Source organism: Stegodyphus dumicola, chromosome 6, assembly GCF_044657685.1.
Source record: "Stegodyphus dumicola isolate Sdum_Otavi_A_Nest chromosome 6, ASM4465768v1".
NCBI classification, from domain to species: domain Eukaryota; kingdom Metazoa; phylum Arthropoda; class Arachnida; order Araneae; family Eresidae; genus Stegodyphus; species Stegodyphus dumicola.
In genome coordinates this window covers 174897308-174911647 of record NC_140773.1, presented here as the reverse complement: position 1 = coordinate 174911647, position 14340 = coordinate 174897308, and the positions used below count along the sequence as shown (strand labels likewise).

The following is a 14340-nucleotide window of genomic DNA, read 5'->3' as shown; positions in this document are numbered from 1 at the left end:
AACATAACCTGTAATTCTGTACCAGTCTCAAGTCTTTTGTTTCCTTCGTGTAGGTTTAAAGGAGAAACATTATTTCATTAAGAAAATCGTGAGAGTCCTTCATTTAAAATTTCCACTCCTCTGTTTATAGGTGTTTTGTTATGTAGTGTCATTGACCACCAAGTTTGAGTCGCAAGTCAGGGCCGGAGAATTCTCATGGAGATTTCCCAGGCCTGTTATCATTATATTAAAAATCAGTCAGATGGTCTTGCCATTTGAAAGACACTGAAAATTTTCAGGCAAATGAGAATTCAGATGTCATCCCGACAAGCCAAGGCCATCTTGAACAAAAACAGGGCATACAGCTCCAGAAAGAGAGTAGAAAGACTGAAACCTTCTCTCATGTGTTTCTCTCTCTCTCAAGTGCAATTTTAGTTTGCTCTGCGAAGAGTATTCTTTCCTGTTTGAACAGAGATCTGAAAGCTGATGGTTGGATTTTCCACTACCTGCCTTGAGAGGTGCTTGCTTGGACAGCCAGGAGCAGTGACAAGGCTGTTTGCATTTCATCAGAGTATCGCCCTGCACCAAAGAGAAACTTCCTAAAGTCTTATATCCTACTAATGGACAGACCTTTTTAAAAAGATCGTATTCATATTGTTCTACTGACTTTACCCACAGAATAGACTTTTTTTGGGCTACTTTATATTTCATTTTTGTCTAATCCTTTTTTGTTCTGTATGGAGAAACCACAGACATTATCTTGTAAAATATTTACATATAGCTTAAGATGTTGAATAAATTAAATATGCTACCTCATTGTTCATGTTAACTTGCTGTTATGGTTTTTGGCCACATGAAGTGGTGACCCTCGACTGGTCAGTAAAGTGGTAGTAAAAAGATAAATTTATTTTAAGTCTACCATCTCGGGAAATGTGGAATCTCAAGGCATTTGGCAGAACTGGCATATTCTATTCTTTCTGGAACTCTTGCCTGGCAGACCCACCTCCTACCTGATACGAAGAGTTTCATATGTGGCCTTTGTATTGCCTGATCATGTCAGAACATGAAGACAATTATTAATATTTGTCTATATAATAATATAGTTAAAAACTGAGTATTAAATGCATGTTCCATGGCAAACCAATATTGTTGAACAAAAAGTCAACCCTAAGATAAAAGAACAATAAAAGCTTATTTAACTAAGATGCTACAAAAGCCAAAAAATATATGTGAAGGACATGTGAAAATAAGAATTTGTATTTGTGGGAGATGATGAAATTTTTAAGCTGTATAGTTATGTAATAAACATACTGAAAACTAAGATGTACTTAGATGTAATCAGGCAAGAATGACCAAAATCATGCATTGCATTTTTAGCAGATAATCACAATACCGCAGTTCACTTTGTACTAATAGCATAAGTTTAGCTGTTGAATTTTTTCAGTAGTGTAATGCACTACAGTTAATCTTTTGTTGTATCCTTTGCATTTGCTTACATTTTTTATATTGCCAATGATGTCATATGAAGTCTAAATATTTGTGTGCTAATGTTATTGATGAATTTCAATTTTCATTATACATTTGTGTTTAATTTATGGCAATAAATGGCAAAATAGCTAGTAGCTACTTACATTTTATGAATTCATGATGTACCTAATGTATTCACTTTTCCTGATATTTGAAACAGTTGTAATTTATCTGCCAGTTTTTCAAATTATTTTAAATGTCCAGAATATTTTCTAATCTATTGATTAAAGCAAGTCATGTGTAAGTTAAATCAATTAGAATCAATTGCATTTTATTTTTTTGACTGGTATAAAAATTTTGAAAACTTTATTTAATCAAATTATAGTAATGATTTCTTATATGTCAAAATCATAAATAATTGCCGCTTTAAAACATTTTATGTTTATACAATTAAATTCATTATATGCCATATTGTTGTTATAGTTAACTGACTGTTCTCTAAAAATAAGGCTGGATTTCTGAAATTAAATTTTGAATGCAGTAGTGTTGTGGTATTAATAAATGTACTGAAATTAATGATAAATAAATTAACTGAATTTCTAATTACTTTGTTCTTTGTTGTCATAACTTTTCATTCATTAATAGAAATATGAAAAAATATTTTAGATAGCAAGGTAATGTATTCGTAATGATAACAATCTTCTTCTGATTGAGTAAAAATAGTTGAGCTACTCAAAATTTTAACCGTAATCACTTCGTGTATGTAAATGCACTAATAAATCCTTTGACTTTACTAGAATAAATGCATACCATTTAATTAAAATGTCAGTTAATGGAAGTGGCTTCTAGGGCAATAAGCATGGATTCCAGTTCCTGCTATGTTATTGTTTGTTATACCTTCGGAGGGGGTTGCTTTAAATACATCTGTCTGAATGTTTTCCTGCTTGTCTAGTGACAGCAAAAGAGGAATATGAGAGACCTAGACACCATTTGTTAGGATGCTAACATGTTGAAATTGGAATAGTATGTTTAGTGAGTCATACTGTCATTATGGATACTCACAAATATGTGACCATTGGTGAGGCATTCATCTTCCTTCATGAGCTTTTCCAAATATACATGTTAATTTTTACTTTCAGTATTAGTTTTTATTTTACATCAGAGTGCTTTGATTTTATCAGAAAAAATATAACTTAATTTAATTTTATAATTTATGATATCTTTTTCAGATGTCAGTCGACACATATCTGTTGATTCATTCAATCAACAAAATCTAGATTCTTTGAGCATGCAGATCAGTGAGCAAGAATATGTTACAGCATTACGACATCAAAAACGCAAAACTAGGAAAGAACGAGAGAGATTTCTGAAAGCCAACCGCATAGCCCCGTGGTTTCCAGGTAGTAGAAGAGGAAGTGATACATCACTCCAGAGCTCTCTTATGGCAGCTTCAATTGTTGCTGCAGCAGCTAAAAATGCTGGCATGGGAGCAAAAGTTACAAAATCAACCAGCACAGGTGATTTGGGTCCACAGCCATCCATAGCTAATACTGCCTTTTTGCCTAATACATTTTTACCTCACCATCCAAACAGAACTCTCATTCAGAGACAAACTATCAATCCACCTTTTACTCATGGTATGACTGACAACTCGCATCGCCTGGATGGCAGAAATGTAGCTTCTGCCCTGGGAAACTCTAACCCTGGACAAAGATTTACTCCAATTCCATTAACTCAGAGTCTGCCAAATCCAGTAGCTGGGTTGATTCGTCCACCTGTTTTCAGTCAAAGTTATGATTTAATGAATGGTATACCTTTTGGATATATGGGAGGAAGTATGTATCCATCTTTCAATGGAATCTATCCTGGTTATCCTGCTCCATCAGATTTTGGTTATTCTCCATATCCAATGCCTTTCTTGCCTTATGGGCAGTATCAAGGAACTGATGCAGTGCTAAGCCAATATCAACAGAACTTGCTTCCTATGCATCCTCGACTTGACAGTGCCAGTGAAACAGAATTTTTACCTATAATCATGTCAGACAGTGAATTCACAGATGCAGGTCACCGTTCTTATGATGAATATAACCTGTTTCCTACACAGCAGGTACATCAAGATAGTGCACCAGTGCAAAACTTACCCACTCAGAATGAAGTGTCTCATGTTAAACCTGTTCTTGAACCACAGACATGTGCCAAAACACAGTTTCTTAAAAGAATGGGATCTTTTAATTCAAAGAAAAGTATCGCTGTTGCTCAGACATGCTGTCCTCCCTCTGGAAGGAGATCACCACATAATGAAGTGCCACCACCATCACCAGCTGGCTCCTCTAAATGTTTAGATGAAGATGAGTTAGATGATGTTTTTGAAGGTCCTTTTGATGGAAAGAAGGGACTTTCATTAACTTCACTACCACAAGGATCTGATAAGGAGAATATTTTTCAAAAATTGAAATCTAAGTTTAGAAGAGCCACTTCTTTTACTCAAAACTCTAAGGAACCTGAAGCTTTAGAATTAAATGCAAAGCCATGTCATAGCTCTCTTGGACATCTGTCTAAAGCAGATAATATAAAAAATTATGGAATACCTCAGAAAGAACTACCAAAAGATAAATCTTTAAAACTACCCGAAAGTGTTAGTTTGCTTAATGGTAGTGATGGTCATGAAAATGTATCTAGGTGATTCCTGTTTAAAGGACTAAAGAATTATTTGTTATTTATTTAATGTAAATTTCTGAGATTTAAAGTTAAATAAGAATGAATTAGCCTGAAAAATAGTGCCAATATATTTGCTCCTCATATATTAAAGAATCTCATCTGTCATGCATGAAAAAATGTGCATTTTAAAAAGTTTGATATGTTTTTAATCAAAACAATTTATTTAAAGATATTTTTGAGTATCTAGTTTATCAATTGTGTTTAGTGTTTATCATTGTACATAACATTGGATATTTATAAATTTTTCATACAAATGCCATAAAGTGTTTATTGTTGGCTGAATTTTTTTTTTTTTTCGTATGCTCTCATTACATTGAAGAAAATCAGTCTATTTAAAAAATATGCTGCAGAATATTTAATCTTTGCTTGAATATTTGTAGGTAGAGTATTCAAGGGATAAATTAATATAATGACGAATAAAATTTACTGGCAAGCTTCATCAATATAATTCAAAATCTAGTTTAAATTGAAATAGATCGGTCGGTGTTTAAAAAAACCAGTCTTTTATGCATTTGAAAAAGTATTGATAAATGTATAGTAGGGTGGGCCGAAAAAGCACTTTTTTAAAAGTTTTCTACCACCATATTCCAAAAAAGTTGCCGTCGCCTAGTTATGGAAAATGAAAAAAAGTTTTCATACAAAAATATATCTTCCAATTATGCACCACACTCAAAGTTTTGAAAAGTAGTGAGATTTTGCTGCTGTTTATCAATTTTTTTTATAATTACTAATTTCACTGTTATCGAAATGCAGTTGTTCCTAATGTGATTTTTAGGGTCTAAGGAGCACAAAATTTTTTTTTTAATCTGTAATTTCAAATTATTTATTGTTTGTGCAAAAAGTTCAAAAAACAGTTTCTAGTAAAAACAGAAATATTTTTTATATCTAATAATTTAAATTTTTGATATTTAGTAATTTAACTGCGAATACATTTTTAATTTTCTTATTCAAAAGAGTACACATTAAAGTTAGTTTTTTAGGAAAATTGTGACATAATATCTTTTAATAGACTTTATCAAGCAGCCTCTTGTATCAGTGTTACATGTGTTTTTTAGATGCTGCAGTCAGAAGCTTGACTTACCGTTCTAGCTTGAGTATGACAAGGAAAACTTTGAGAATCTGTTGGCAGTGATGTGTCAAAATTTGATAGAATTTTGATGTCATCATCCATAATGTTCCCTAATATTGGAGAAGGAGAGATATTGCAACTATCCCACCAAATTGTTTTGACATAGTCTGTTTCTTTGAAGTTGAGTTTTGGTGTGGTGAAGCTTCATATAATCTTTCCCTTGTTAAATGATCGAGTTTTCAAGAATCATTACAGCCCTAGTTCTCTGATATGTCTTCTTTCATCCAGAGTTATTGCAAGGATAAAATTTTTGGGATAAGCAAAGAAAGCATTCTGCTGAATTACTGGTTGATGCCTTGCATTAAATTTTGAGTTTGATATTAACATGTTCTGATGGCCTCAAAAACTATATTTGGACCATCTGTGAAATTTTTGCTGTTTTTTAATTTTGAACTGGAGAAGTGTGTTATATATAGGTCACTTACAGAAGATAGAGTTTTATTTGAAATTTTTGAGATACACCAGATGGTAAGTCCCAAGAAAAAATCGGCTGTTAGATTTAAAAGTGTGAAGTAGTAGGTGATTTGTTATTGACCAAAACCAAGTAGTTTAGCATATGAAAGTCCATCTCATGTTGCTGTATTTAGAGGGTTTGCAGAATTTCATAGAGCTCGCAGCTCTCTTCAGAATGAAGAACACCCAGTAAAGCCATTGTCAGCAATAATCCCGAATAGTGTGTCTTCCATACAGAAATTGTTAATCGATGATAATCGCTGCACCTACCAAATAATACAGAAGGAAGTTAGCATTGGATCTGTCATTATACACAAAAGTATTCATGAAGAATTGCATATGAAAAATCTAGTTTGCCATTGGGTTCCCTATAATTTAACTCAGCACTAACAATATATAGCATATTACTATTGTCACAAAAAATTGGTGTTTTTGAGCTTTTTGCGCAACAATAAATAATTTAAAATTGCAGGTTTTTAACTTTTTTCATGTTCCTCATGTCCCAAAACTCACATTAGAACCTACTTATTTTACAGGGTTCGTACAGTCCTTAAGAGTCCTTAGATTTTTTGGAATTGATTTTTGGTCCTTAAAAGTCCTTAATTTTGGCTAAACTCAGCAGAAGGTCCTTAATTTGAATCATCTGAAATTTCTGTCTGTTTTTATGACTGCCATTTTGAGTGTGAATTGGCATGTTGGGGGAATATTTTTGGCGATTCACTGGCATATATGGTTATCTTTTGAATCGGTTATAATTTATTTCTATTTTTAATAAAAATGATGGAATATTCAAGTTTCTAAGCAAGAAGTGAAACATAAGCATTTTGAAATTCATTTTTTTAATAAAGAGCTTTTAAACAACTTTTCGCTTTGGGGATGTGAATTCTTTTATTAAACGGTTCTAAATTTGGCGACTTATCAATATTTTGGCGATTTTAAGATCAGCTTCTATAGAAAATTTTTTATTCCGAGATCTCAGAATTTTTCGACGATTTTTTTAAAACATCATAACATTGGTAAATTTCATTAAAATAATGGTAATATAATGTATATTACCATTATATATAAGTATATTTAAAAAGTAACATTAAAATAAAAACATTTTTATTTTTCTCTGTCATGTTATAAAGTTTCATTTTGGCAACTTATTGTACAATATTTTGAATCTGAAAAGTAAACAAGGTATAATGCTCTAAAGCATAATTTACAAAACAGCTCTTAGCAAAAGCAAAATTAGCTATGTAATTAATTAAAAATATCTTCTTTTCAATTTTTTCATAGTAAGAGTTTTGGCAGAATTGCCCACTTATTTGTTTGGTGCTTTTTACAAGAGTAAGAAGAATTGGATTTTTGTCAATTTTCTTTGACTTTTTAAGTGAATATAGGTCGATGTGTACATGGATTAAGTCAAGGAAGTGCGCAATGCCATTTTTGTGCGATTCTGGGATATTTTTTTAAGTGAAAATAGGTCAATGTGTACATGGATACCGAGTATGTGCAATTCTTAAAAACGTGCCAAGCAGTGGGCGATTCTGTACTTTTCGCAGAGTTTTTCCCCATGTAATTGTCTCAGAATATTCAAAATTCTCAGAATATGCATCAGTTTTCTCTATAAAATTAATTTTACACTTTTTCCCCTCCCTCTTAACCAAAATATTTTTGGCTTTTTGCTGTTACAGAATTTTTAGGGATAAATTTTTCTTTAGGATTTTAGACATTGCAGCTTGGAAAATTTAGAAGGATTTGAAGGCAAGATTTATAGACCCATGATTCTAGAAGATTCGAGAAATAAGTGACAAAATGAAAAATGTCTCCATTGTTTCAACACGTAATGGATGTATTTTAGTGAAAGTTTGCAATGAATTTCTTACTTTTTGGAGAACGTCTGGAAGAACAATGAAAACATAATATTTGAATGTTTTACTCCTAATACTAGAGTCTAAACATGTTTATCTTCCCTTTATTTTCTCTACTTTTCACTAGGCTCAAGCGTGGAAAATATCAAAAATGCTTCTAATCTTATCACATGGGCAGGCATTATAGAAAGGGATTTTTGTTATTAATAAAGAAATTGAAAAACTTACAATTTAAAAGATTCATCTAATATGTTTTAATGCATCATACACCTGGCACTAGGCATTTTCCCACCTGATGCAATCTCTGTGGATCCTAAATTCTGCTGCCTCATGCCTTTCTAAATTCTGCTTCCAATGCATGGTCTAAATTCTAAAAATTCTGCCACATCAGCTCTATAACCAGCCTTTACCATATATACTTCATATTCTTCTAAATGTTCATATTACTAAAGAAATAAAATTAGCCGCTTTTTCTATACATTCTAAATACATTTAGTGTTTTTCAGAATAACAGAAATCCTTAATTAAATCAAAAAATTCTAAAATGAAAAGGAAACATGTTGAAGAAAGAAACTGAGTACACAAAGAAAATTATTCTTCAAAGATATGTGCAGTTATTATTATGTAAATTACCCAACTGTTAATGATTTCAGCCTTTACTATAATTTCCCATTTCTATTTCCTCATATGATAGAGTTACTGAGCCAGATTAAATTAAAATTAAATTGTATAATCTTTGACCACTACTCCACATTTTTAGTTCGAATTTGACTATTCTTGTTTAATTACTTCACCGTGAGATGTAATTGATTTTGTTAGCATCAGAACATGCCTTTATGTTCGAAATTCTTTTTAAATAAGAGGCTTATTTAAACCTTTCTCTGATATTGTAGTTACATAACGATCATATGCTTTACGTCTGTCAGGGTTTTGGACTATTTAACTTCTACCAGATCAAGTAAACCCTCATAGGTACATTGTGGAGAGGTTGACAAGTTAGGAGATAAAGGCACACAGAAACTAGCGAGAGCATTGGTTTGCACATTGAGACAAATCTGTAATTGTTAGAAAAAATGCTTAAAGAGAAGGAAATCGATATAAACTACCCAAAATGTTTGGGAAGGCTTCAAATTAGAATGTCGAATAAATATTTTGTTGAGTGTTGTTGTTACAAAAAATAAATGTTTTGTAGCTTTTAATGTATAAGTATCCTAATCATTTAAGAATCAATATCATAAATTACATGTATTTTAAACTGTGAAATTTTATTAGATTTTGATTTTAATAGGGCTATTTTAACAAATATTGTTAAAAAATAAAATTTAATAGTGGTCATGTAAATCCATAATGACTAATGTTATCAAACTACCTGATTTAATTATTTATAACTAACTGCTTACCTTTAAAAATTATCTCTACATATTAAAGCAAGTTATTGTCTTTCATTAATCCTTACCGTGGTCACAAGATAAAACACAAAATTGTGAAAAATTCATGTAAAACTTATTCTTTGCATCTAGTGAGACCTGAAATATTACAAAACAACTTATCACCTGTGGTGCTTTAGTGGAACTTTAAAGTATATTAACTGGGTTACAATCCTTGAACTCTACAAGAAGCTATGGCACAAACTGCATCAGACACAGCCCAACTAACTTTCAAAACTTGCCAACCATGCCTACACAGTTGGCCTTTCAGGTTTTTTCTAATCAGTAGCGGTAACAACATTCAGTCTTTTGTTATGAATCATGTTGATTATGATCTTAATTCTCATTTTAACCTATGCCATTTGACATAAAATCTACCTGCTATTTACTAAACCTCTAGACTAACTAAGTATGTGGAAAAAATTCAACATAAAGCTGACTGTTAGTAAAACGTAAATGTCACATATCTTCTTTCAAATATGTCCAACTATTGTAAGTGTAAAATATTTAATGCTACTTGATAAATTGCTTAACGTTTATTTTATTCTCACACTTATTAGTAATTATGTTAATTAATTCATGTTTAGTAATAATGCATACTACTTAGGAATCTATTTTATTTTTAGGATGGTATTACAAAAGTGAAATTCAGGTATAGATAATATTTTTAATTGAATTTTATTCAGTTCCCATTTGCTGATAGGTCCTTAATTTTTTCATTAATGGTCCTTAAAAGTCCATAAAAGTACTTAATTTCCGTGTGCAGAAATGTGTACGAACCCTGTTTTAATAACAGTAAGTTTAACTGTAAAAAAAATTACGGAAAACAGCAAAATTGAACCATTTTTCAAAACTTTGAGTGTGATGCACAAACATTTTTATTTGAAAATTATTTTTTTCATCTTGCTGAACTAGGCGAACAGCAATTTTCTGGGGTATAGTGATAAAAAAATGGGAAACAGAATTTTTTCCCCATCCCATAATATATACATATATAATTACTCATTTTTGTAATTTAGTTATACAAGCAGATTTCTCAAATAACAAAAGCATCATAAAGTTTTTTTTAATTCACATTCATATAATGATGATAATACATAGAAATTTGAAACATTTAGTCAGAACATTTTTACTCAAAGTCTAAAGAACAGGATTTAAATACTACTACATGTAAATGATTAATTTTCTGAAAAATAGTTAGTCCTGCAGAAACGGCTCATTTGCCTAAAATATATTTGTACACAGTCCTAGAATACAGTTATTTTCCTTGTATCAAGATGTTTTAACAATAATTGATGCTCTGTTATCTTAAGCAAACTGTTGTTGCATGATCCTGATCTCTTCAGAGAATAGCTGTTTTTCTCTTTAGCATCATTATCATTCATACATAAATTTTCAGCGGAATGATGTTGCATTCCATTTTCTTTCATGAAATTAAGTTCAGAATTGCTCATATTCTTTTTAAGAATGTGTGGTTTCAAGGGAACCATATTAAGAATACACATCTGTGGTCTCTTTGTTATTCTTTCTGCAGTCAATACTTTTCTTGAGTAACATGAAGTATTCTTCTGACTTTGTAGACTTTCTGATCTATATTCAGAAGATGCTTCTTTGTTGCACTGCTTATCTATTAACTGGACTTCTAATGTAGATCTGAAGCTATTGCTTAGTTTCCTTCCAAAAGTCTGAAGGCAGAGAAAACATGAAATAGCACCAGACCTAAACTGCTTATTCATCCAGCAATAGATGAAAGGATTGTAACTTACAGAACTCATGGCTAGCCAGTGGCAAAGGAAAAAAATAGTAGATCTTTGGGTTCCTTTTGATGTACTATAGGTAAATTTTGAACCCAAGAATTCTTGAAGTATGTAATAAACATTAAGTGGCAGCCAGCACATGGCAAAGCATATAACAACCAGAGCCAGCATTTTGATGGTCTGTGAAAAAATAAGATATCAGTTTAAAACATTATATTTATTATAAGCTTTATATTATACACAATGTATCAAATAAAAAGCAAGAATTATAATGCGAGACAAGGCCCATCGGCCATTTAATAGCTGAAAAATAGAATTTTTTGTATGAGTATTTTCTGTTTAGGTCATATCTTAGAACAGGGATTTTAGAGCCTGAAAATGAATTAACCTGCATATTATGTTCACTTTTTAAAAATAAATGAAATAGAATAAAGAGCAATATTTTTTTGTACTCTATAGGAAAAGAGCAAGGTAAATGTTTAATATGATGATGCAAAACGTCAATTATTCTAATGAAAATTTATTTGTAATAAATCAAGTTTGCTTATTTGCAGTGATTCATTATTTTTTTAATACTATATTACTTACTTGTTTATCTAGCATCAGTCTCATTTTCAAATTGTTGTACTGTGTAAGTATGATATTTGCAGTTCTAAAGATAAGCAATAAACGTTTACTATGGAGATTTCATATTTTCTTTTACAAATTTCATTAGAGATACATTAAATACAGAATATGCTCGTTCAATTTATTATTTTACATTTGGAAATCAGTGCAAGGCAGCTATTTATATGCAATACAGCTATGAATAACTTATCTTCCCCATACCCCTATAAACGTTATGATTATACTGCAGAAATTTGAGTTTCATTTAGATATTGTTGCGAAATGTACAGGCGCGGTGAGATGGCTTCCCCGCAAAGCAGTTTTAGGGTTGCAACATTTGGCGACAAAATTGGCGATATGCCATGGACTGATGGAGAACCTTCTAGAACGAATTCTTACCGGTTTAGCTCAGAATGTTCTCGAACACAACCCGAAAACTTTATAAGCCCTGCTGGTCCGCAGTCAGTCAGTAGTATTGAGTGTGTGTCTTGTCTAGCGAGTCAACCCCTGCGGAGTCGATCGAGTTGACAGCCGGGTTGACAGTGAGTCGTTGAGTGCACCAAAGGAGTCTGTTAGTGTATGCGGTTAGTGCATCGTCGAGAGAGCGAGTTGAGCTCCGGGAACGACTGAACTGAAGAGTCGGGAGGAGTGCAATGACTAAGCAGAGTCGGGAGCTTTGCAGGAAGTCTCCACCGTTATTGCCTGACAGTGTGAAGGCTGTGTCGCTGATTGTTCCAGCGTGTTTATAGTAGATCGTCGACGACTGTAAAAAGTGTTATTGGAGCTGTCATGATTAATATTGGCTAAATAAAAAGTGTTTCGATACTTCATCAAGTAATGTCGTTATTCACTCCAAATCGACGAACCCCGTACGAACGTGAACGAAGAAAATAACGTAACAACTGGTGTCAGGAAGAGAAAAACGTAACAATATATTAATAAAATCCATTAGTATTATAAAAGGATATTTTCTTCTCCACAAATGATATTTGAAAGAAAATTTCTCATAATCATAATGCTGTTAAGTGCCTAGCAGCTAATGAAATCTTAATGAATGCAAGATAAGTTGCCATGCAAATGTAAAGTTTGACTTGAGATTTGAGTATATATGAGATTTTACGGTTAGGTTATTTTACAAAAAACATATTTCAGCTGCTCTGTCAATTTGCCTGCTGTGGAAAGCTGATAGTAAGTTCAGCTCTGGCTTAATTATTTTCATATATGAACTAGTATATATTCTTTTCTGTTATACTGCAAATAAGGAAATTTTTAGTTCAAAACTTTTAAACCTTTAATTTCTAGGTTGTTTTAGTTATTGGCATTAATGAAAAAGATATATGGGAGGATATATGGGAAGCATTTTCTATTGCGCATTTTAACCAAATGCTTCTTTTTAGGGAATTTGAACATTTGGGAACTGGTCGACCGTAGTTGTGATACATAAACCTATACAAAGCCTTTTTTTAATCAGAAATGGAAACTGAACTTTCCAAATATTTATCACATTTAATTTATTCCTATGGGAAAGGAAACATTTCCTAAAATCTAAATCCAGGGAAAACTTGCATCAATATAATTTAAAAAAAAAAAAAAAAAAAACTAATTTTAAGCAGAGTACCTATCTGTTGCGATGTGTATATATGTCTTTTTTTTTTTTTTTTTTTTTTTTTTTTTCACCTTTACATTTTAAATCAAAGTATGGCTGACAAACGGTAGCTAATGCTAAATATATTTTTCTAATATTGAGAAAATATTAGATCAGACTTTTCTGTGAAGATTTTAATAGATTTATTCTGTAACATTATGCATATATATATGTCATAATAAGAGCAAAACAAGGAAATGACGGAACACTGTAGATGCGTGATTAGACCCATATTGAAGAAGAATTTTTATTGCGTAGTATTTAAAGATTGGCAGTCGAAGCAGTTTTAATTCCATTTTTATTTCCAATTGATATTTGTGGCCTCAATCACCTTGGCACTCTAGTTATGCCTATTCAAGAACATTTACATTTTTGATATTTTTGAGATAGAAAGCAAGCCAGCGAAATTACATCTTAGCACAGCACAGAGCAAAAGCTGAAGTGCGTAGTTATGAAAGATGGAAGCACGCGAAGAGAAAAGTTTTGGTTTGCAATTTGGTGATTGGTCGAGAGGGATCTGCATTATGGGTTAAGTAAGATCGCATGATTAATTTGAATGACGCAGTTTAGACTTAAGCGCTATTTTTAGGACAGATAGAGGAAGTTCTCAAATGAAATAGAAAATAATGGAAGTTATAGTGAATTAAGTTTAGAAGTTTGCTTTCATATTTTTTATCTTACATATATATATATATATGTAATGATATTTTTAAATCAATTGATTAAATTAAATTCTAATAATATTGCTTAATAATGTGTTGGCGATTCTCTACCTAAATTGCATCCCTGTTCCTAAATTTTGGCGAAATCCTTTCTTTAGTATAAAATATATTAACCTGTTGGCGCCCGCCAAATCGCCAAACTCATAAATCTGTCATATTACATAAAGTACTTAAGAACACTCCTGATGAGAAGATAGCGTCACCTCGTGATTTCAATTAATATCGCTGATTGGAGGAGCCTCGTGACGTACACATATGTATAAGTAGGGCTTCTGCTCAAGGTACGAGGAGACTCACATTGCATCATGACTTTCAACTGCATTCAATTAAAGAACACCTGCACAAGCTGAATTCACAATTTTTTAATAAAGCACTGAACTGTGACCATCTTGCTATATTTGATACTTTTAATTATATTATCCTCTCTGACGACGAAAAAGTGAGACCTCTCGCGGCTCACCTCACTCACGACTCTAATTTTCCAACATAATCAAGAATTGTAAATATTTGTAAAGCATCTTGTATATAGTATTTTTACTTTATGATTGTATCTTTATAATAAAAGTTTTTGTATTTATTTA

The 14340-nt window shown here is 31.8% G+C and overlaps 2 protein-coding genes across 3 annotated transcripts in view; one reads left to right on the top strand and one right to left on the bottom strand.

The window, feature by feature from the left end:
- smo (smoothened, frizzled class receptor) overlaps positions 1 to 14336 on the top strand; it is a 110355-nt gene extending 96019 nt beyond the window's left edge. For both annotated transcript variants that reach the window (XM_085819179.1, XM_085819180.1), the window contains one exon: positions 2676 to 14336. In XM_085819179.1, the coding sequence (XP_085675305.1) occupies positions 2676 to 4129 (1454 nt within the window). In that variant the 3' untranslated portion in view covers positions 4130 to 14336. The remainder of the gene's footprint in view (positions 1 to 2675) is intronic.
- Positions 10277 to 14340, bottom strand: part of LOC118200325 (G protein-coupled receptor 83-like) — a 32499-nt gene continuing 28435 nt past the window's right edge. Inside the window, exon 3 of the mRNA XM_085819181.1 lies at positions 10277 to 10966. Coding sequence (XP_085675307.1) covers positions 10277 to 10966 — 690 coding nt within the window. The remainder of the gene's footprint in view (positions 10967 to 14340) is intronic.